Below are 23544 nucleotides of genomic sequence, written 5' to 3' on the forward strand. Positions count from 1 at the left end.
GATTTTTAATTTTAACAAAAAAAAAATTAGAAGGAAAAATAAGGGAATAAATTGAGTTGTTTTTTTTTTATCAAGGATATATACGATAAAGACAACAAGGGATTAGTGAGGAATGAGGATTGATGGACGAATTAGAGGAGCTTTTAACCACGATAGCAAGCATGATTTGGCTTTCATGGTTTTTCAAGAATGTTTGTAGCTTCTATGTGGATTTTTAGTATAGCAATGATGTCGATTCTTCATTTTAATCTCTTTAATCTTTACCATCTTGCTGGCAAGATTTCAATAATTTTTATTCTCACCTCTTTACCAATTTATTAACAAAAGAATTTTTAATTTTGTATAGAAAGTGAAATTAAGCATTATTCTAAAAAAAAAATGAATTGAATTATGTTTAGATTTTCTTATAAAATATTTGCTTTTTTAAAGAAAAAGTAAATGGGTTTAAGATGGGATGATTAAGGATTGACTTACATTTTTAATCAAGTTGAACTAGTTTAATTTTATACTCTATTTTTTTTAACTTCCAGATCGGCTTTGTTTGTTTTTGTATTTTAAAAAATATATTTTTTAAAAAATTATTATTATTTTATTTTTTTTCTTTGTTTTAAATTCATGTTTTTATAATACTTTTAGATATTTTAATACGTTAATATAATAATTTTTTTAAAAATAAAAAAAATATTATTTTAATATATTTTAAAATAAAAAATATTTTAAAAAATAATTATAACTAGAGTTTTTTTTACCATGCTATAATATCAATCAAACAAGGGGTCACGTGATTCAAGCCCAGGAAATCCCAGCTGTTATTGTCCAAACTCCAAAATGTACCAAGCTCGAAGGCGGATGCCATGTCACCCAAAATGAAAAAATATCCACCAATTTCTGAGTTATAAAGAAAATAAAAAAATCTTATCCTACCATTCCATCATCTCCTCCAGCTCCAACACTATTGTTCCAACTGAAACACTCTAACAAAGTCTCTTCAACCTAAAACTTTCTCACCTTCCAAACAAAAACTTCTTCAGACAACATATGAAACACCAAACCCCAGAAGCAACATCATAAGCTGTCATATAATGACCTTCACAACTGCAAAATTAACAGAATTGCCACTGAGAACCACCTCCACACTGCCCCTAAGCTCCCACTCCTTCTTATCTAAAATCGCCACATTTCAATCCCTCAAAAAACCCTTCTCCACTGCAACTTCATCTTCACTTAGAACCAACAAAACCCCTAAAACCCAACAAAAAAACCCTAATTGGATCTCCAAATGGAAGCCTTCTCAAAACCATTCGATCAAAAACCCTCCATCAAAAGTCAATCAAGAAAAGCCTCATTATTTCTCCAATGACAAGGGCCAAAATGCTATTGAAAGAATCGTACTACGGTTAAGAAATTTAGGGTTAGGATCAGACGATGAAGATGAATTGGAAGGATTGGAGGGGAGTGAAATCAATGGTGGTGGTTTAACGGGAGAAGAAAGACTTGGAGACTTGTTAAAGAGAGAGTGGGTCCGGCCGGATACAGTGGTTTTCAGTAACGATGAGGGTAGTGACAGTGATGAATCTGTGTTGCCATGGGAGAGGGAAGAAAGGGGGGCAGTGGAAATGGAAGGAGGGATAGAGAGTGGGAGGAAAAGGAGAGTAAAGGCGCCGACTTTGGCAGAATTGACAATAGAAGATGAGGAATTGAGGAGGCTAAGGAGATTGGGGATGTTTATTAGGGAGAGGATTAGTATTCCGAAAGCTGGGATTACTAATGCGGTTTTGGAGAACATTCATGATAGGTGGAGAAAAGAAGAGTTGGTTAGACTTAAGTTTCATGAGGTTCTTGCTCATGATATGAAGACTGCTCACGAGATTGTTGAGGTTACTTTCTATCCTGATTAATTGTTTGCTATGTTATTTGATTTTTATTCAAATCATTGTGCAATTATGCTATATTTATGATCAATTATGGTATTAGGCATCAAATGCATTTGTTATTATAGTCATGCTGAATTATGTTGTTGAATGATGCTAGAGATGCTGTTGGTAAAGTTATTAAACAATCCAATGGAAACCTGATATAGGTTGTGTTATTGTTCTTGTAAAATGACGTGATAGGCTTGTGATTTAATGGTTGATGTGTTGATTTAGTAATCTTAAGCACCTTTACCATTATTATATGTTGTTTCCCTTTCTCTTGTGAAAGATGTTATGATACTTTGCTTGAAGGAACCTTCTTGTTTATGTGTTGCTAAGTGTTCAGTTTTAATAAATTTGTTCCTTTTATCACTGTTCTACAATTTTTTTTTTTACTATTGTAGCGAATGATGGTATTTTGTTTGTTTGAGTGCCATGCTGATGTAGTAGAGATTTTGTTTAGTGTCCTAAAATGGACTTGTTGAGAGCTAGGGTTGTAGAATTAGGGATTTTTGGTGGGAATTAGGGTTAAGGTTTGATGTATCTGGAATTGGGATGGATTAAGGATGTGTAGGATGATTTGGGGGTTGCTATTGTCGTAGTTGTTAAAATCTTATGTTTCATGATTCAAATCTTACAACTCGTCGCAATTCATATACAAAATGACTGGATTCGAGGGGTGAATCCTAGATGTAAAAGGATCTTACAATTCAATCGTGGATTTGAGTCGATTCAATAGAGTTTACTGGTCAACACAAATAGAAAATGAAAGTAAATGCATAATTTTTAAAGAGATGCTAAGCTAGGAATGCTAAGTTTACAGGTCATGGATGACTTCAACACATAAACAATTTTCTTTGAAAAATACTTCTACTTGAAACTGAAACAAATTGTAAATTAAATTTTCACAAAGAAAGAAAAGGGTGAAATAAAGCAAGAGCATCTAAGTCAGCCAGAATGACAAAGGTGATATCAAAATTGAGGAAGAATAAGGTTGCTAATTATTCTTTATTAAAACTAGGTTTAACTAGTTAGAAAGTAGCTTTTAGATATTCAAGTTATTGAGTCTTTAGAATGATCAAGTACCAATGAACAATATGTTGAATTTTGAGACTTTGGGGTCATTTAATGAACTATTTTGCATCAAGTTATTGACACATATTTTGTTTTGTAAATGCTCATTTTTTATTTTAGAAACATTTAGTATGTTATTTATCTTTTATGATATCATTTTCAATTGTTATTGAATGTTAAGATTCACAATCCCAAAAATAGGCTTTCTGATTCATGATTCAAATCTTGTTTTGACAACTATGAGTAGCACTGAATAGTAACCAAGGTTAATGCAGCTATAAGAATGACAGGGAAAGTAAACAGAAGAAGCGTGCTTAGAGGAGGCAGAAACAAAACACAAAGCCGCAGCCTGTCAACTAAATCAAATATTCATAATTCCTTTATTCAAAGTCGTACAATTTCATGTAATAGGTGCTCCTTTTACAGGCACCAAAACCATAGTAGTCTTTAAACTAAACAAGAAATAGAAATTTAAGTTTGAAAAGTATAACACTTAATGAAAAACTCCAAATTAATACTTGATCTAAAATATGCTAAGATTCCTCAATAGCATTAATATGCCTAAGCAAAATAAATTCCTAAATAGTCTAGTTTACAAGAAACACTAGAATATGCAGAATTAAAAAACTTATTTTTCTTTGACTGCATCACATGCTTATGGTTGTAAGAATTATGCTTGAGTGTTTTATGTACAAGTTACTTCACATGTATAGCATGATATATTTTCTTGTAGGTATGTCTAACATAAATGATAAGAATTTGGCAAATGCAACTAACTGGATGGTGTCATGTTCAGCGTCGAACAGGAGGATTAGTTATATGGAGAGCAGGGAGTGTTATGGTGGTGTTTCGCGGAACTAACTATCAAGGGCCTCCATCTAAGTTGCAACCTGCTGATAGAGAAGGGGATGCCCTCTTTGTCCCAGATGTTTCTTCTACTGACAGTGTTATAACGAGAAGCAGCAACATTGCAACTTCATCTTCTGAAAAGAGTAAATTAGTAATGAGGATAACAGAACCTGCTGAGAACATGACAGAAGAGGAAGCTGAACTTAACAGCCTGCTAGATGCTTTGGGACCCCGTTTTGAGGAGTGGTGGGGTACAGGATTACTTCCAGTTGATGCTGATTTGCTTCCTCCAAAAGTTCCTGGTTACAAAACTCCTTTTAGGCTTCTTCCTGTTGGAATGCGGGCACGGCTTACTAATGCGGAAATGACTAATATGCGAAAGCTTGCTAAAGCACTTCCTTGTCATTTTGCCCTTGGTATTACTCACCTTCTACAAAATCTTTCACTTTAAAGTTCCAATATTTTTTTACATTATATATTTTGTCATAAACTTATCTTGTGTAGGGAGAAACAGAAACCATCAAGGGCTGGCTGTTGCTATACTCAAGCTTTGGGAGAAAAGCTTAGTTGCAAAGATTGCTGTAAAACGGGGTATCCAGAATACAAATAACAAACTGATGGCAGATGAAATAAAGGTTTGTTACATGCATCTAACTGGTCAACAAAATGTAGTATTGAAATTGTTTTGCTCATTGCAGGTTTTTTTACATCAATAATTTGTAGTCCCAGCTTTTTTTAATAGCAAAGTTCCAGGGTCATTTAATTTACCATTTTTTTCTTTCTGATTCATGTTATTTCCCTTCCCCCTTGTGGTTCTTCACTCTCCTTCATAGATGACATGCTTTACTTGGTAGAAGAGACAGAAGAATGCATTACGTATACAAACAAAGTATTAAAGTTTGATGGTGTTGAATTTTCATTAATTTTTGCAGATGTTAACTGGTGGTGTGCTATTGCTCAGAAACAAGTATTACATTGTAATATTCCGAGGAAAGGATTTTCTGCCACAGAGTGTAGCTGCTGCTTTAGCAGAGAGACAGGAAGCGACGAAACAGATTCAAGATGTTGAAGAGAGAGTGCGAAGCAATTCAGTGGAGGCAGCACCATCAGGTGAAGATGAAGGAAAGGCGCTTGCAGGTACATTGGCAGAGTTTTATGAGGCTCAAGCACGGTGGGGAAGAGATATATCCACTGAAGAGCGTGAAAAGATGATTGAAGAAGCTTCCAAAGCTAAAACTGCAAGGCTCGTCAAACGAACTGAACATAAATTAGCTATTGTAAGTATGATTTCTTATTTCACACAATCTGATTTCTAAAAGACCTTGCTGAAGCATCATATGTCAGAGGCTTGTTTTTTGCCTGTGTGCTCACCTTGTTTGATCCAAGAGAAGTTTCATTCTAACCATTTTTAAATCTATGGGTTTTAGGATGTTGAACTCCCTGAAATTCCTTTGATGAGCTCTTCTAGTTATTTTTTATTTTCATATCAGATTAATTAAACATTTGACATCCTCTGTTTGAGATATGTAATGCATAGTTCATATACTTACTTGGAAGCCCTTTCTTAAGATTTATTTATTAAAAAATAAGTTTGCAACCAAAAAAGTTGCTGGTGTGAGACTCGAGAGTATAGCTCATAAAAATTCTGAAGTCTAAGCCTATCTCCCAGTTAAGTATGGGTTTCAGCTGTTTTTATTTACTGCTCTGTTCTTTATATACTCAAAATCAACATCATCCTCCATGCTTGATGGACCATGGTGGTTTTTGTTCAAGTAGATGGTTATCTCATAGCGTCAAATCCTAATTTATTGTTTTTATCTGTGATAGACTGTAATCTCATCATCTTATCTATTATAAATATGTATAACTCGGATGAATATTTGAATTCCTGTCAGGCCCAGGCCAAGAAGCTTAGAGCTGAGCGTCTGTTATCCAAGATAGAAACTACAATGGTTCCTTCTGGTCCTGATTTTGATCAAGAAACAATCAGTGAGGAGGAAAGGGTTATGTTTCGCAGAGTTGGTTTAAGAATGAAGGCTTACTTGCCACTAGGTTTGTATTCTTAAGTTCATTGACTGAACTTTGAAGTCAGAGCTGAAAATCTGATGGTCTGTCTGTGCTAACGTGTAGGTATTCGTGGTGTTTTTGATGGTGTCATTGAGAATATGCATTTGCATTGGAAGCATAGAGAACTTGTGAAGCTAATATCCAAACAAAAGACTCTTGCATTTGTGGAAGATACAGCAAAATTGTTGGAATATGAGAGTGGTGGGGTACTAGTGGCAATAGAAAGAGTTCCCAAAGGGTTTGCTCTTATTTATTATCGTGGAAGAATTACCGTCGACCAATCAGCATAAGGCCAAGAAACCTTCTAACAAAGGCAAAAGCATTGAAGCGTTCAGTGGCCATGCAAAGACATGAGGTTTCCATTTCCCATTGTTTCATGCTTTGATTTTTCCATTATATTTATAACCATAGTCATCTATAAATGTGATTGATGTCCTTTGTATCCCTGTGTGGGTTCATGCAGGCTCTTAGTCAGCACATATTTGAATTGGAAAAGAACATCGAAGAAATGGTGAAAGAAATGGTACGAATCTGTTTTCTAGTTTACATCTATTAAAATAGAATTACTGGATATTTCTTCTGCATGTACATGCTCGCCAACTTCTGCCAACTTCAATATATATATTGAAGAATTTTGAGAGAAGTCTTTCTCTTTTCTTTTTATCTTAACAGCCGTATGTTTGTACAATAAATAGGGAAGAGAAGCTAACCTACTGACCCTCAAAACAAGAAATAAATCCTAGATAGGAAAGTATTCTACACTAAACTAGAAAGCAATAATCTAGAGAATCTGAATAGTTAATATCAGATTCTGTTTCCTAAACCATATATACTAAGATTTCTCTAAGATCTTAACTGATTTTGAGACTGATTTCCACACTCCCCTCAAGCTGGGTTGTATATGTTATACATGCCCAGCTTGTGACTCAATTCTTCAAAATTAGTTCTTGGTAGAGCTTTGGTGAGGATGTCTGCAATCTGAGATTTTGTTGGAGTGTAAATAAGGTGAACAATGTTCTTCTCAATCTTTTCTGTGATGAAGTGTCAGATCTATTTCAATGTGCTTTGTCCTGTCATGATGAACTGGATTCTTTGCTATGCTTATGGCTGCTTGATTATCACAATGCAGCTGTATAGGTGTCAATGATTCCATGCCAAGTTCCTTAAGTAATCTAAGTATCCAATCCCTTCACAAATACCAAGAGCTAGAGCTCTCAGTTCAGATTCTGCACTGCTTCTAGATACCACATGTTGTTTCTTGCTTCTCCAAGTTACTAGATTTCCCCAAACATAGGAGCAATATCCAGAAGTAGATCTCCTATCTATAATGTTTCCTGCCCAGTCTGCATCTGTGTAGATTTCAATATTTTTGTTGTCACATTTCTTGTATAGAAGGCCTCTACCAGGAGTCATTTTCAGGTACCTCAAGATTCTATTAACTGCTGCCATATGATCTTCTGTCGGGTTGTTCATGAATTGGCTTACAAAACTGACAGAAAAGCCAATATCAGGTCTGGTATGTGAGAGATAGATGAGTCGACCCACAAGTCTTTGATATCTCCCCCCTATCCACTTGGTATACTATCATTTTCTGCTCCTATCTTCTTTGTTGAATCCATTGGAGTGTCTGCAGGTTTGCATCCAAGCATTCCTGTTTCTTGTAGTAGATCCAAGACATATTTTCGTTGAGAAACATATATACCTTTCCTTGATCGTGCCACTTCCATGCCAAGGAAGTATTTGAGATACCCAAGGTCTTTGATCTCAAATTCCTTGGCTAACAGTTTCTTCAATCTCACCAGTTTTCCTCATAATCCCCAGTTAAGATGATGTCATCCACATATACTATTAGGATTGCTATTTTCTTTTTCTGGAGAGGTTTTTACAAAACAAGTGTGTGGTCTGCTTGGCATTGGGAATATCCATTACTGTGCTACTGTCTTGTAAACCTGTCAAACCATGCCCGAGGTGATTGCTTGAGTCCATATAGTGATTTTTTCAGTCTGCATACTCTGTTGAGGTTGGAGGATGTTTTCTAGTCCTGGAGGATATCCATGTATACTTCTTCTTCCAAGTCTCCATTAAGGGAAAGCATTTTTTTGATGTCTAGTTGATGTTAGTGGCCAGTCTTGGTTAGCTGCTAGGGGACAGAAGTACTCTGATTGTATTAAGTTTGGCCACCGGAGCAAATGTTTTCTTGATAGTCTATTCCATAGGACTGAGTATACCCCTTTTGCAACCAGACGAGCTTTTAACCTTTCAATACTCCCATCAGCCTTATGTTTGATAGTAAATAACCATTTACACCCAACTGGCTTCTTTTCCAGGTGGAAGTTCAGAAATTTCCCAAGTTCTATTCTTGTTTAAGGCACTGATTTTCATCACTCACTGCCTTTTTCCACCCTGGAATCTGTTGAGAGCTTCTTCAATAGACTTAGGAATCTGTACACTGTCAATGGCTTGAAACAAATGCATGATAGGTTGGTGATAACCCTTCATATGAAACAAATTTTGCTGATGGGATGACTTTGTGCATGATCTAACACCCTTTCTCAAAGCAATTGGAATATTTGAATCATCAATAACAGAGGCAGTATTCTCACAGTCAGAAGTTTCCATACCTGAGTATATTGGGGCAGAATCTGGACTTGGTTTCTGAATCTTGGTCATGTGCAAGAGGTATTGTGTGCTCTATCTCCTTTCCAAGTTTTTTCCTTCTAGAGTAGGTAAGAAGCTCCATGATTTGTGATCTGTTTTTGGTGTAGGGTGAATCTGGTCAGGAGATTGGACTGAGGCTGTGGTGCTGGGACTGATTGGATTGAGACTGGGAGGTGTAGTGTGAGGACTCAAAGTAGGAGAAACTCATTGTGGAATGACTTTGGACAAAGAGCTCTGTTGGTTGTCTCCTAGGTTAATTACATGATCAAGATTGTATATCCCAATTCTGATATTCTCTCATGGTTGCCCCCTGAAGATCAGACTTGGGATAGTATGCTTGGTGTTTCAAAAAATGTGACATCCATAGAGGTATAGACCTTTTTGTAGGTAGGAGATAACATTTATAACCTTTTGGTGTGGAGAGTATCCTATAAAAATACATTTGAGAGATGTAGGGTCTTAATTTTCTCTATGGTGTATATGGACAAACACTGAGCAGCCAAATACTTTCGGGTCTAAGGAAGAGAGTAGTTTTGGTATGTGGAAAGGCTTGTAGAAGGACTTGGCTAGGAGTTTTGAAGTTTAGAACTCTGGAAGGCATTCTGTTGATGAGATAGGTTGCTGTGAGTACAGCTTCTCCCCAGAATTGTTTTGGCACTGAGTAGAGAGCATAAGGGATCTAGCAACTTCCAACAGATGTCTATTCTTCCTTTCAGCTACTCCATTTTGTTGTGGGGTGTTAACACAAGAGCTTATATGGATAATGCCTTGATTTAGACAAAAAGGTATTAAGGCTAGAATTGAAATATTCTTTTGGCATTATCAGTTTTTAGGATTTGGATTTTAGTCTGGAATTGGGTTTGTATCATGGAATTGGAAGTTTTGGAAAATTGACTGACTTCAGATTTTTCTTTCATAAGGAATAGCCAAGTTCAATTCTAGTGTGATCATCAACAAAGGAGACAAACCACCGAGTTCCAGTTATATTGTGCACTTTTAAGGGTCCCATACATCACTATGAATCATTGCAAATGGATGTGATGGTTTATATGAATGGTGGGATAAACTACTGCGAACATGTTTAGAGAGTTGACATATTTCACATTTGAAGGATTGTGAGCTTTTATTGGAAAAGAAAGAGGGAAACAGCCTTTCAAGGTACATGAAGTTTGGATGACCAAGGCGATAGTGCCATAACAGAACATCACTATCTTTATTGACATGAAAATTTAAAGCTGACTGACCTTGAATGATATATAGCTTCTGTTTTGAGTTTGCCTTCTTAGAGGAATCTCACTTTTGAGGAGATAGAGCCCAGAAACACATCCTTAGCACTGCCAATCTTTCTTCCCCGTATCCAGATCCTGAAATATACACAAATGAGGAAAGAATTTAGCAACACAATTTAAGATCACGAGTCAATTTGCTGATTGAGAGTAGGTTGCAGTCTAGGGTTAGGGACATGGAGGATAGAGTTTAGGATCATTGTCCCTTGAGAGTCTGCTCAGGCCTATTCCCTTAACTTGGGAGGAAGACCCATCAGCTATACGGACTGTAGAGTTATTAGTGCACTGATTGTATTCATTAAGAAGAGTGGCATCTCCTGTCATATGGTCTGACGCTCCAGAGTCGATGATCCAAGGGCTTGAGTGTTTCTTACTAACAGTAAGGGCTGTTGAAAAGTTACCTTTTTGTTGCTAACAGTCCAGATCCAGAACCAGAGGCTGACATACTTGGTTGAGACAGTGAATTCTGACTGAAGAGTTGCTGTAAGATCTCAAGCTGTTCCTTGCTGAAAGGACTTGTTTCTGTTGCAGAATGGTGTTCTTATCTCGGTTGTTGTCTGAATATACATTGTTGGCACGTCTGTCTTTGTCATTTATTGATTTTGATGGTTTTCCAATCAGCAGGTTTGCCATGAATCTTCCAGCAGTTTTCCTTGACATGTCCTGGTTTGTTGCAGTGATCACACCAGGGTCTTCCTTTCCTCTGTCGATTATCATAGTTGCTGTTTGAAATAGCACTCGAGCAGCAAGTTGCAGATCCTTCCATTATATGAGCTGAGTTGTGAGGTCCCATCATTACTTTCTTTCTACTTTCTTTCACGTCTAACCTCAGAGAATGCTTCTCTGAGATTTGGAAGAGGTTTGGTTTCCCATTATTCTTCCTCTGACTTCATCAAGATTCTTGTTGAGCCCGAGAAGAAAATTTGAAAGTTCTTTTCTGCTCTACAATTCTTCTATATAAGACTGTGTCTTCAGGGCAATTCCAGCTGTTGAGTTTCAAACATATCTAGGTTGCTGCCAATGACGGCAGAGAGTGTGAAGAATTGAGTGATAGAAAAGTTTCTCCTTGGCGTAGGAAAAAAATCATGTAACACTGCCTCTCTCAAATAGTTCTGATGTAATTTTCAGAACTTGAGTAGGTTTCCTTGCTGCTTCCCAGATTGCTTTGCTGTTCCATATAGCAGAAAGTTTTTCGCCAATTTCATTGGTCATTGAATTGATCAGCCATGACATTACCATATGATTTTCAGTCTTCCATGTTCGAAACATGGGATCATTCCTTTCTGGTATGATGATATCCCCTGTGAGGTAGTCATCTTGCCCTTTCCACAAATAAACATCATGACTGATGATGACCACTGAAGATAATTGTATCCATTGAGTTTGTGTCTGTGATTTGGTGTGATGTGCCTTCAGTGCCTCCTGAAAGGCTAACAGATGAGGTTGTTCCTGGCTGTGAGGTCACCTCAGAGAGAGAGCTTTGTCCTGCTGCTGCCAGTCTTTAGAGAAGCAGATTAGGGTTCAAGAGTATAGGCTCTGATACCATGAAGAATTTTGAGAGAAGTCTTCTCTTTTCTTTTTATCTTAACAGCCGTATGTTTGTACAATAAAATAGGAAGAGAAGCTAACCTACTGACCCTCAAAACAAGAAATAATCCTAGATAGGAAGTATATTCTAACACTAAACTAGAAAAGGCATATATCTAGAGAATCTGAATAGTTAATATCAGATTCTGTTTCCTAACCATATATACTAAGATTTCTCTAAGATCTTAACTGATTTTGAGACTGATTTCCACATATATATATATATTAATATATATATATAATATTTGGGGGGGGGGTTATTTGCCTATTTCTGAATGCTTGAAAGGGAAAAAAACAGTGTTTCTCTCTTCAAGCAAATAAAGCAGTATGAAGTAACTAAATTTGTAGTCAAGTTAGGACTAATTGTGAGGTACTATTTATTGTGTAATTGGAGAATTGTTTCCTATCAAAATAGGACTTGATCATTATAAATAGGTTGATGAGGAATAATGCATCGGTTTGTTGTGTTTGTTTTCTTTTTTTATTTAGCTTGGGGTTCAAGTTGTGTGGGTATGATCCCCCCCCTTTATGAGAGAGTGGGTGTATAAGGATTTTAGGATTGAGTTGAGAATTAAATCCCAATATTATCTATTATCACTTTGTTTATCTTGGTTGGTTTACTTTGTATTAAATTGGCGCATTTATGGTAGTATGATAGAATCTTGGTATTAAATTGATTTTCTTTGGACTTGGCAATGTCCACTAGTGGAACCATGAATTGGCTTGGTTACAGAACTTCAATGTCGACCTTTCTTCATGTAGATGATGATACAGGCTCATACTTGAATAGCGGTCCTTGATAAGATTAAGATCATTGTTGTAGAAGATTAAACTTAAGGGTTTGTTTGTAAACAAGGATGGATTGGATAAAGTGAGAAGATGAAGAGAAAAAAGGATGGATGCTATCTGTCCATGAAGTTGTTTGGCTAGCAAGGGAGGAGAAGGATAGAAGTCAACTTGTCCAAATTGGAAGGATTGAAAACTATAAGCGAGGAATGAATGATAGGAAGGATCTTTGCAATCCTTTCTTGGGTCATTAGCCCTCATGCTTAACAAAAGAAAGACCTCATCTATCCACCATCATCCATCCTGCCCTCATCACGCCTGGCAAACAGACCCTATTTATTGCAATAATGGGAAGACACATTTCATCTCTTTTGTTTTTGGCATTTTGTTTATGATGTGGTAAATTTGGAATGTTTTTGGCCCATGGTGGTGAACAGTGACTAAATTCTGGTAAGAGTAGAGGACATATTGAGGAGTATGCTAGTTTTTAGGGTAAGTATTACTGTGTGCAATGTGATTGAGGGGAACTTAAGAATATTTAAAGACTCCTTCATCAAAGCAGTTGTTGGGGAACAGAATTGTGGTTTTGGCCTCTTATTGTGTGCTATTTAGGGAGTTTAAGATCTTTAGCAGATGATCACCACTTCAGGAAAGCTTCAATGTGTTTAATTATTTATTTTCCCTTCGCATTCTTACCCTTGTTGTGCTCATTCTAATCTTGCTGTCACAAAATGGTCCAACAGGGGGCAGTTAAATATGCAGAATGCTTCAAGAAAGATGTTTGATATTCTTTCTGTTGTTGGTTATAAATTATACTTTAGTATCATGTGTTGCAGCCTCTGTCATCCTTGTTGCTTTCTTTTTTCGTTTTTTTTAATTGCTTTTTGTGCCTCTGTAAAAAAGATTAGTTGAACCAGAGAAGTTTGTGTTTTTTTTATTGACAGGGGCTTTCTAAAGAAGAAGAGAATGAGAATAATTGGAGCTCAGAGGAACATGCCCCCTTAAATAATGTCTCAAAATTAACCCAAGTTAGTATTATGCTTTGTCTCTTTGCTATTTTGTCTTTTAATCATTACCTAAAAGTTTTGAATTCTGTCCCTTGTTGAGGGCTTTGGGTGAGTTTAGCTTGGGGTTCAATTTTCCTGCTGCTTCAATTGCTGATTTTAGTTGTTTCTGAGGAGAGAGTTTATTCTCTTGTAATTAGAATATTTTGTTTTGTATGAATGTTCAGAGTGAGGATGAAGCTTTTTTCACCGAGTCTGATAGCGAAGATGATTATAATGAGGGCATTAATTGTGAAGCTGCCAAAGGTTTTTTGAATTTTCAAGCTTCAAAAGTCATTATCACCGTGGAACACAAATAATTCACAAGTTTTTGCGTAAGTTATTGAAGCAACTGGATTGAATTTTTTGTGTTTCCAAGACTTTAATGCAGGTAGGCATCATGGTTTATCCTGTTTTGATCATTTTTCTGGTATTTTCTTGAATTTGATATAATCTTTACCATCTTTATTTGTAATTAAATTTGTATCTGCAGCTGTAGACTTCTTTGAAACTATTCCTGAAAAGACTTGTAAAATTCTTTATTTTAATATCAATCTTAAAGACCTGCAAACCTTATAGGTGTCATGTTATAGGAGTTGAACACTGGTGTTTTCCTATTTATCTTCCATAAAAGTCGCTGGTTAGTGATTCTTTGTGTGCTATAATGTTAGTAGTTGGCTAATAGTTTTTTGCAGATGTGCATTGTGTCCTTTTCAGTTCTGTGTCTAAAGTAATCTTTTGAGGTCAGATGCATAATATGATATTGAAAAATCTAATGCTTTCTGATCCAACCATGTTTTTCAAATTCATTCCAGGAGGTTCCATGATAGGATCATTTGCAATTGCAGTGGATGATTCTTGTACACTTTGAAGCTGGAAGGGCATATTGCTGTTGGAATTAACACAATGAATGATATGCTTAGGTTTGCCTACATACTGTTCCAATTCAACAAAAACCTTTGTTCACTGGCAGTTAATTGATTCATGCCTGATTGCAAACTTGGGGTTCGAGTTCAACTGAGTTCAACTGCAATCTGCATTCGTCACCGACAAAAGTGCTGGTTCCCTTTCTGTTCAAACTGAACTTTGGTGATAACATATTGTATCAGTCGGTGTAGTAAAGTCCAATTTTCCCAGGTGCAGTTACCTGTAAACAATCGGTGATAATGCGCACTCTTTCAGACTGATTTATCTTCAATGATTGTATTTGTAAAAGCTTTATATATATATTGTAAAGCGTTTTTGTGGCAATAAAGTGTAAAACAATTAACTTTGTATGTCCCCTGTTACCTTTCTAGTTGAGCTGGTCAGCCTTGAGAATTAATCCTTCTCGTCATTTTATCCCATGTGATAAACTAGCTGTCATTCTATCCTACCGAGTAGCTTGACTGGCATCAGCATTCCTTTTTCCTTGCAGAGGTCTCAGAGTTTTCTTTCTTTGAATGGATGAAAATGAAGTCTCTGTGAATAGTTTTGAACTCCCGTAATTACGAGGCATCAATCGAACTCCTTATGCTCTTTTTTTGTTAGTCCAGTGGTGTGTATTTCCCAGCAAGACCTCTAACTTGATGGCATTAACCCTGGCTTGTGAGATCGTGCAGCCTCCAGACTTTACACAGTAACAAAGACAATTGCTTGTACTCTCCAAGAACAGAATCAGAATTCTCATCTCGTGAGAGTAATTTCTTGCATCCTTTTAGCAGTCTGTTAAATCTTGTTCTTTACAATGTCTTTTTGTCGAATAGCCAAAGGCATTGCTGCTAGAACACCTTTTTCTGGGATTTTTTTTTGTTTCGCAAAGTTGCCTCTTAAGTTCTCACACCAGTTTGCAAGTTACAACCGGATATCACCATATTGAGTCGAGAACTGACCATTACCAGTGACCCTTGACCAACATCCAATTCATACACTGGCAGATAGGGCGCTGATGTTTTTCTGATAGTGTGTCCAGTCAAGAAAGATCATGTTTTTCTTGAGAGACAGATACCATGGAAACTTTTACGTTCACGTTAGTATTAACAATTAAACAGTTTTAACCTTCTTGTATTTCACTAGTGGACTTTTTTGGCACTTGGGTCCCTGTAGTTTTTCAAAATTCACAATTCGGTCAACAAATTTCATTTTCTATCACATCTGGTCCCTGAAAGTTGAGAGAGGCGCGAGAGGAGAGGAGAGAAAAGTTTCAAGTCATATTTTGGCAACAAAAATTATGGTGTCGTTAAAATTGTGTTTTGAATTTTGAGCTTTTAAGCTAATTAGAGTGTTTTGGATTTGAAAAAAAAAAAAGATTATGAAGGTTTTTAAGATGTGTTTTTTAAATGTTTTTAAATGAAAAAAAAAAGTTAAAATTTGAGTTTTATAAATAAAAAAAAACCAAAACTTGATTTCCCGGTCATTTGTAGTTGAAAGCCTACTTGATGCTCTTGGTCCTTTTTTAAAAAATTTAATTTGTTTTTTTTTTTTATATTTTAAAATAAAATTCACTTCAAATAAAATAATTATAATTATTTCAAATAAGGTTAGAGCTTTCATGTGTTATCAATTACTTTACAAATAATTATATATGAAATTAAATATTCAATTAGAATAAAATATGTATTTTTTTATCATGAACTTATACAATTTTCTCAAACTAAATAATTTTTTTTTATTTTCACTTCATTTCATAAAAATTATCAAAACACATTTATTTTTTATTTTTTTAACATTTCATAAAAATTATCAAAACACATTTTTTTTTATTTTTTTAATTAAAAACTTGCTTTTTAAGCATAATAAGTTTTCGTTTTAAAAACCCACATTATGAATAAAAAGTAATGTTTTTTTTGGTAAATAAATTAATTAATTAACAATGAAATGGAGTTTTATCTATACAATATTTTGACCAAAAATTCATAATAAAAAATTGTTTGCTCGAAAACAATGGTGTCTCCATTTTTTCTCGAAGAAGAAAAAACATTCTCTTGCATGTCAAAGACATTTTCTTTTTAATTTATTTTATCATGAAAATAATTTGATTTTCATGTATCATGACGAACTACGTATATACATAACGTCTGGTTAAGATTGAAACCGATGAAAAACACAGCTTTGATCTATTTATTTGTGGTTCACGTCTGGTTTATAGTTTGTTAAATATAATTAACAAAGAAATTTAAAACAAGATGGATATTCATTGTAGAAATGGCATTTGTTGTAGTTTATTTCAACTTATGGTTTATTCATTTCTTTTTTTACTTTATGCATGGCTTCTTTAATACTGCCTCTCTCTTTTTTTTTTCCTTATTTTTATCTCAGAACTACTAAAAGGGTTTTTTTTTAATTAATTTACGTTTTTTTTTGGTCTATTGTTCTAAGAGTTTCTTTTATCTTCTTTAAATTCTTATTATTAAATATTTTTTGTATAATTTCTTCAAAAACCTATCAATTTTATTTCTTTCATACATGTCTTCTTTGTCTCGTGAAGTAGAGTGCTTTTAGGTAGTATTTAGTTACTTTCTTGGAATATAAGAGATAAAAAATGCTAGGATCGAAGAGATAAAATAAAATAAAAAAAATAAAAAAATTATGTTTGATAATGATGTACAAAAATAGATGGACTATCTTTATATTTTATTTAATTATGATGGGCAAGATAAAATAAAATAAAATAAAATAAAAATAAAATGCATTTTTAATGTTTAATATGTACTGCTATCAAACTTATATATTTAAAAAATTATTATTTTTACTTTAGTTTATATTGAGTGTTTAAAATTAATATTATAATAACCCTAGCTATAAACCTGGATTGGCCTGTCGGGTCGACTTGGGACCCAATTGATTCGGGATCTAAACTATTTTAAGTTTAAGAAAAAATAGAGTAAGTATTGACCCCATCTAAATTGGTCAAGAAGAGTCAACTCATAACTCGGGAGAACATACTAGTAAAAAACCCATTGTTTTTTTTTTTAAAAAATTTTATTTGGTCAAAACAATGTTGCTTTAATTAATTTTTTAAAATGTTTTTGGGTTAACTCGGGTTGACCTCCCAACTCATGACTCAGGCCTTGCATCAATTTAACTCTCAAGTCGAGTTTTAAAAATATGATAATAATAACTTTTATCTATACATTGACTCGATTAAACCCAGGTCGACCTCCAATCCATGAACATGACTTTACTCCAAATCGAACCCCAATTTGGATTTTAAAATTGTGATAATAATTATTTTTATTTTTATATTGACTCGAGTCAAGTCGGGCTGACCTTTCCGGGCCTTGCCTTAGGTCCACCCCTAGTTAGGTTTTAAAACAATAATAAGAACTATTTTATTCTTACATTGACTTAAGTCAAATCAAATAGTACACCTGGGCCTTTCCCCAGATTAACTCTCTAAGTCGAGTTTTTAAAACTTTAATAATAAAAACTTTTATCCTTACATTGACTTGGGTTAAAAGTCAACCCAGCCCATGACTTGAGCTTTATCTGAGGTTGACCCTCGAGTTGAGTTTTAAGATTATAATAATAACCATTTTTAATCTTATGTTCACTCTAGTCATCTTAAGATGACCCTCCTAACCTATGAATCGAGTTCTTGCCCTGAATTAACCCGCGAGTTGAGTTTTAAAACTATGATTAATAATTTTTTTTTTTTTTTATCAATACATGTTTTAGTTAAATAAATTTTTGGAATTAAAAATTTTTATAATGATATTTATGAATTAAAAATAAGAAATATTATCTCTACGTACTTTCTATTTTAAAAGAATAAAATTTCACTTCAAGATTGTTCTAGAAATATATTTATTTTTGTTCTTCTTTTTTCAACCAAATATATTTCTGTTTTTATCATTTTTATCCCTTCTATCCTATGACAATAGTTAATCACTCATAGTTAATCACTATCTAAAAAACATAGCCGACTACAACTAGGACCGAGTTTGCTACTTTTGTCTCCAAAACTTTTATGCTTTCATCTTGTAAAATATTTGGTCTCTCTACTCTTCTCATCTACATCACTAGCGTCCCTGATCTACATACATTATTTTCATACATGATTTCATATCTATGATATCTCTACATACATTTATAACTTTTTTAATTTTATATATTTTTATTTTGTACTATAATAATCAGATATGATCAATTCACTATCGAATCAAGATTTGAAAGCAATATCACAATCTCTACAAAACGTTTCAAGAAATGTGTGGCAATAATTTTTTTATATAATCTAATTTAAACTAACCTAGAATTGAATTGAAGTGTAATGTATAGATTTAGTGGTGTTGATTTTGTGTTTTCATGATTTGCTATGCATGCAGAGTGTCAATAGATTTAGGCTTACAAGCTATGCCTTGAGAAGTAATTACTGTAAAGTTACTATAAATTTTTCAAGTGAAATTGTCCTCGAATGGGTAACGTTTTCTTTATTTATTTTTCTTTTTTTTACCTGTTTGAGTATTTTAGAATAATTGGCTGCTCATGTTATTAGCTTGCAACGGAACTAATATCTTATGATGTACTTGAAAGTAAAAATAAACTAATAATGGATTGTGGAATAAAAAATAATTTTGAGGGAGAAGTTTATGTTTTTAGTGGAACAAGAAGGAAATTTATTTATGTTTTAACATTTTGAGGGTGCCATTCCCATCCTTGTTGGTTGACTATGATTGCAAATGTAAATGTAAAAGTGTAATCACGATGCATGTTGATCTTGTTTGGTGTTCTATTTGTAAACAATGAGATCGCGAGATAGGAGACTTTAAAGGATTATCATTTGAATTTTTTAAATTTAATTTTTATTTTTACATTTTCAAATTGTTTTGACGTTTTTATGTTAAATTATTTTTTTTAAAAAAAAATTATTTTAATATATTTTAAATAAAAAAATACTTTAACCTACAATTATTACCATAATTTCATATACATTTTTAATTTATATAAAGTTGTAGCATGGAAACAGGTGAGTGTTGCTTCATATGTGTGTGCATTTCATTTAAGTTTTTGTTAACCTCCTGACATTCTAGCTTTGTTGTTGAGATGATGTGTATTGTGTGTTATTGTTTGTTTGAATTTTTAATGTGATGTACAAATAATTATTACATAGTGAGTTAATTTTTTATATATTTTTATATTATTTTAACATGTAAATATAAAAAGAAATATCTTTTTAAATAATATTATTTTAATATATTTTTAAATAATTTTTTTTTTAAAATAAATTATTATCACTACCAAACAAACTCAAATTCTCATGCTGCATTATGTTTTCAGATACTGCTTTCTTGCTTGTTTTGACGTTTAAAATTCATCTTCTCTCTCATCCTCATACTTTTCTTAAATCGCACAGGCACGGCATGAATTTGGAGACATGTTTTGAAGACGAATTTTTTTCCTGCAATTGCCCTTGGAGAACAATTTACGTAGAACATTATCGAGTGAGAGAGAAGTTGAAATTTTTGCCATGAAGCTTGTAAAGAACTGAACACAAATACAAGGATCATTGTTTACATTAGAATACCACAGCACTTGATTATCAAGACGTAAGAAAATATACTGGAGTCCCAATGTGTCGCCCTAAGACTAAGAAAAAAAAATACAGAACGCCCCATCATGAGAATCTCATAGCTGCACTCACAAAATGCAAACTGCCAGAAGTATTGCAGCGGGGAAACAAACAAATTCAATATTATGCTTCAAGTTTGTCTCAAAAGTATATCCTGCATCAGCTTCTGTATTAGATCACAACCAATCAACATCGATGAACTGCAACGATCATAAATGCTGTTGCAATTTCTGACACCTGCTTGTAACTTAAATATGTCCACTTTAAGAACAATTGACGAACTTAGTTTACTGTCGTAGCATCTGTTGCAGCTGAAGCACTTGATTTCTTTGCTCTGGAGGCAGAAGATTAATCTGTTCTGGTGTGAGGCTCATGACCTGCTGGAGTAGTGCCTTCTCCATCTCAGAAGACATCTTCACCACAAGCAAGGCAGAACCGAAATTTAGAGTTAGTGTGGAAACTCTAAAAAATACGAAAAGGCACTGGCCTTAAACAAAAAAAAATACATAAAGAGTTGAGAAATAGTACAGGTGCTGTGCGAGAAGGCTGATTGCCCTGGGCCATCTGACCAGGATTGAATTGCGGGGGTCCTGCAAGCTGTGTCATTGCTGAACTATCTTGTGGTCCGGACATCCAAGAAGATCCTCTATCAACTTGCATTGAAGTTGGAACTTGACTGTTGTACTCTGCCCCTAGATGTGAACCTCCCACCTTAAGATGACAAGCACCGAGATAAGAAAATTGACCAGTACCGTACACCATTAAGTTGATCAGAGAAGGAATATAACGCATAGAACTTGAAGCATATGTTATCTCATCCAAAAAGACCTTGAAGCTAATGTTATTTATTCAAATAACTAGAAACCCGAAGTCAAAAGGATTTAATTTAAGAAAAAAAAGCTAATGTCACCTGGCCTTTATTTCCAAAATAAAAAATAATGACAAGGAAAGAAAAACAAGGGAGAGATGAGGCTAATGCTTACATACTAGCCTCATCATCTCATTTTTAAACTTGAATTTGAAGATCTCAATGAATACCAGCTAGCCATTAAGACCATTCTACTGAGGATTATCAACACTGTTTTAAGACTTGAAAACAATAAGAATGATTTTCAAAGTGAAGAACATCACCCACAGACTTCAAAACCAAAACATCTAGTTTGATATAAAGCTTCTGTACTATCACTTGTAACTTTTATGTAGCAGAGAGTATTTTTTTTGTTTACAAGTGAAAAGGTACAAACTGAATCATGCTTAAATTATTACTCATGACATCATAGCGATTCTCACAATTTCCTGTTTTACTTTCAAAAACCAAGCAAGATTAGGTTTCCTCATATAATCCACAAACAGTAGTTCTGTCACCATCTGATGTTTCCTATGTAACAAAATAACCTATACATTTAGACTTATACCTAGAAAGCACATCTGTCTCTAGCTTTCATAAACAGAAGTTAAATATTGAAAAATATATTTGGAGCTGATAATTAACACTTGAATCTAGATTATGCACCACGCACAAACATACGCTATATCAACAGACAGACTGAGGAAATTTTGGTCAATCTCCTTTGGCAAGAAAATGTAAACATGTCCATCAAAAAGCCTAGTAGAATTAACATGTTCAGCATGCATCAAGCCTGACCAGTCCATTCAATGATACAGCCAATTGTTTGATGAGTTTCTAACTTTCTATCATGTAAAAGCACATGCAAACCTGATATGATTGAGGTGGTTGCTGAATTGAAAGAGGTGGCTGTCCTTGTGGAAATGAAGGTCCCATGCTAGACTGAGGTTTGTTGCTCGACTGAAAATTGAAAAGAAATAAGTCATTCAGAGTTGGTTATGGTACAATAAAAAATGACTTAGGAACCATAATCTTCAGCTTACATGAAACATGGGCTGTGAAGGATGATGAGGAGCTCCAGCATGTTGGTAACCCATACTGGGACCCATTTGTTGCCCATACTGATGATGAAAGCTTGGAACAGAAGCTGTTCGAGGTTGAGATGGAAATGGTTGTTGTAATGGCAGATGAGGAATTCCAGTTTTCTGTAATGGCAGCAGCAACTGGCTGGAGACGGAAGACATTTGGGTTTGATGAATTGGTAGTGGCTGTGAAACAGAATGACTAGAGGCTGGAGGCAGGTTTGGAAGTTGAGAGGGTTGAGTAACAGACATTGGGGTCACTTGAGGATTCACATGCCCCTTAGGCTGCTGTGGCATATGTAAGGGATGTGAAGGCAATGGCTGAGACTGAAGATTCACTGGAGGACCAGGAGGAGCAGATATCGACATCGCAGGTTGACTCTGGTGTTGTTTCCTCATTGGTGGTTGGGATTGAGAGACACTTGTTTGATCCTGCAAAGCACCTTGTCCGGGCAGTGTCTGTGCAGCTTGAATGTTTGATTGCCGAGATGGTTGTGCTGATAGCTGAGGTTGCTGTGATGCTGCTGGCTGGATATTCAGAATCTAAAAGGCACACCAAATTAAAGATATTCCCATATTAACTTGTATAAACCCAGGGAGTCAAATTTCATAAAGATTAAAAACATACCGCTTGAGGAGGCTGCACCATTCCTAGCATAATCTGTGCCTGGTTCAACATATTAAGCAACTAAAATTCAGAAAAACTGATCCCTAATGTTGTTCTTTTAAGGTACATCCAATTGTTTATTGTGTTATCATAGGGAGATTTCTACTGCCCAGAGAGACAAAAAGAATAATCCAAACTGGATTAAGAAAATAAAAAACACTTGCAACGATCCCCATCTCCCTCCGCCCCCCCCCCCCCCCCAAAAAAAAAAAAAAAAACCTAATTTCATCCCATCATAATAAACACAAAAAGAATTCAAATTTCACAAAACATACGGCTCTCAGAAAAAAAGAAAGAAAAAGAACCCAAGATCATGAATATACTGCAGAAGCCATGACAGTAGTTCAAGGAAATAAAAAAAGACAGAGAGAGAGAGAAAGAAAACCTGGAAAAGGGCTTTGGTCAAGAGAGGGTTCTGGATTAATATCTCCTTGGCCTGCTGTTTGTTCTGCTCTATTAATGTCTACATTAAAATTAAATAAATTAAAAATTAAAAACACAAAACAAAACGAGTACGCAAAAACATGTAACTAGTGAAATTGGTAAATGAGGATGAATTTGTGGGTTATTTGAAATCGGAAAAGAAGAGGTGAGCTGAATACCTTCATTTGAAACATGATGTCGTAGAGCTGGTTCTTTGTCATTCCGGCCAGGTTCGCTGGTAAACCTTCGCCGGCCATTGGCTTTCCCGTCATTGTTTCGTTCTTTTTCTGTATCCTAACTGTACGAGAGAGAGACGGGCAGAAAGAGGGGGGCACTGTGGCGAGGCCTAGGGGTTGAGGTTTTACAAATTCGGGGCAGGCGGTTTGATGGGATGCAGCCGAGGCTGGGTTAATATGTTGTCAATGGCAGGCTTATTATACCCGGATTGGATTTTATTGTGGTAAAGTGTTTTTTTTTTTTTTTTTGTAAGAAATTGATTTTTTTTTTTAAAAAAAAATTTATATTATTTTGATACGCTAATGTTAAAAATATATATTTTTAAAAAAATATTATTTTTATTTATTTATAGATGAAAAACATTTTGAAAAAACAAATATTATCATAATACCAAATAAGTTCTTAACAAACTAAATTTGAGTTAACACTAGTTTAAAAACTTATTAAATTTATATATATATACTAGCTCATTGTC

General features: G+C 34.6%; 1 protein-coding gene and 1 pseudogene across 1 annotated transcript; one reads left to right on the top strand and one right to left on the bottom strand.

Moving 5' to 3' along the window:
- Positions 1–906: 906 nt before the first annotated feature.
- LOC118046325 (CRM-domain containing factor CFM3, chloroplastic/mitochondrial-like) lies at positions 907–14540 on the top strand (annotated as a pseudogene).
- A 5146-nt stretch (positions 14541–19686) lies between these two features.
- LOC118046330 (cleavage stimulating factor 64) lies at positions 19687–23169 on the bottom strand. Its single transcript, XM_035055174.2, has 7 exons — positions 23012–23169; positions 22795–22872; positions 22371–22409; positions 21704–22285; positions 21531–21620; positions 20342–20524; positions 19687–20226 (listed from the first exon to the last, which is right to left on the bottom strand). Exons 1-7 carry the CDS (start codon positions 23102–23104, stop codon positions 20101–20103), a joined length of 1191 nt encoding a protein of 396 aa, XP_034911065.1. The 5' UTR covers positions 23105–23169; the 3' UTR covers positions 19687–20100.
- Positions 23170–23544: the final 375 nt, after the last annotated feature.

The sequence above is a fragment of the Populus alba genome, chromosome 12, assembly GCF_005239225.2.
Source record: "Populus alba chromosome 12, ASM523922v2, whole genome shotgun sequence".
In the NCBI taxonomy this organism is placed as follows: domain Eukaryota; kingdom Viridiplantae; phylum Streptophyta; class Magnoliopsida; order Malpighiales; family Salicaceae; genus Populus; species Populus alba.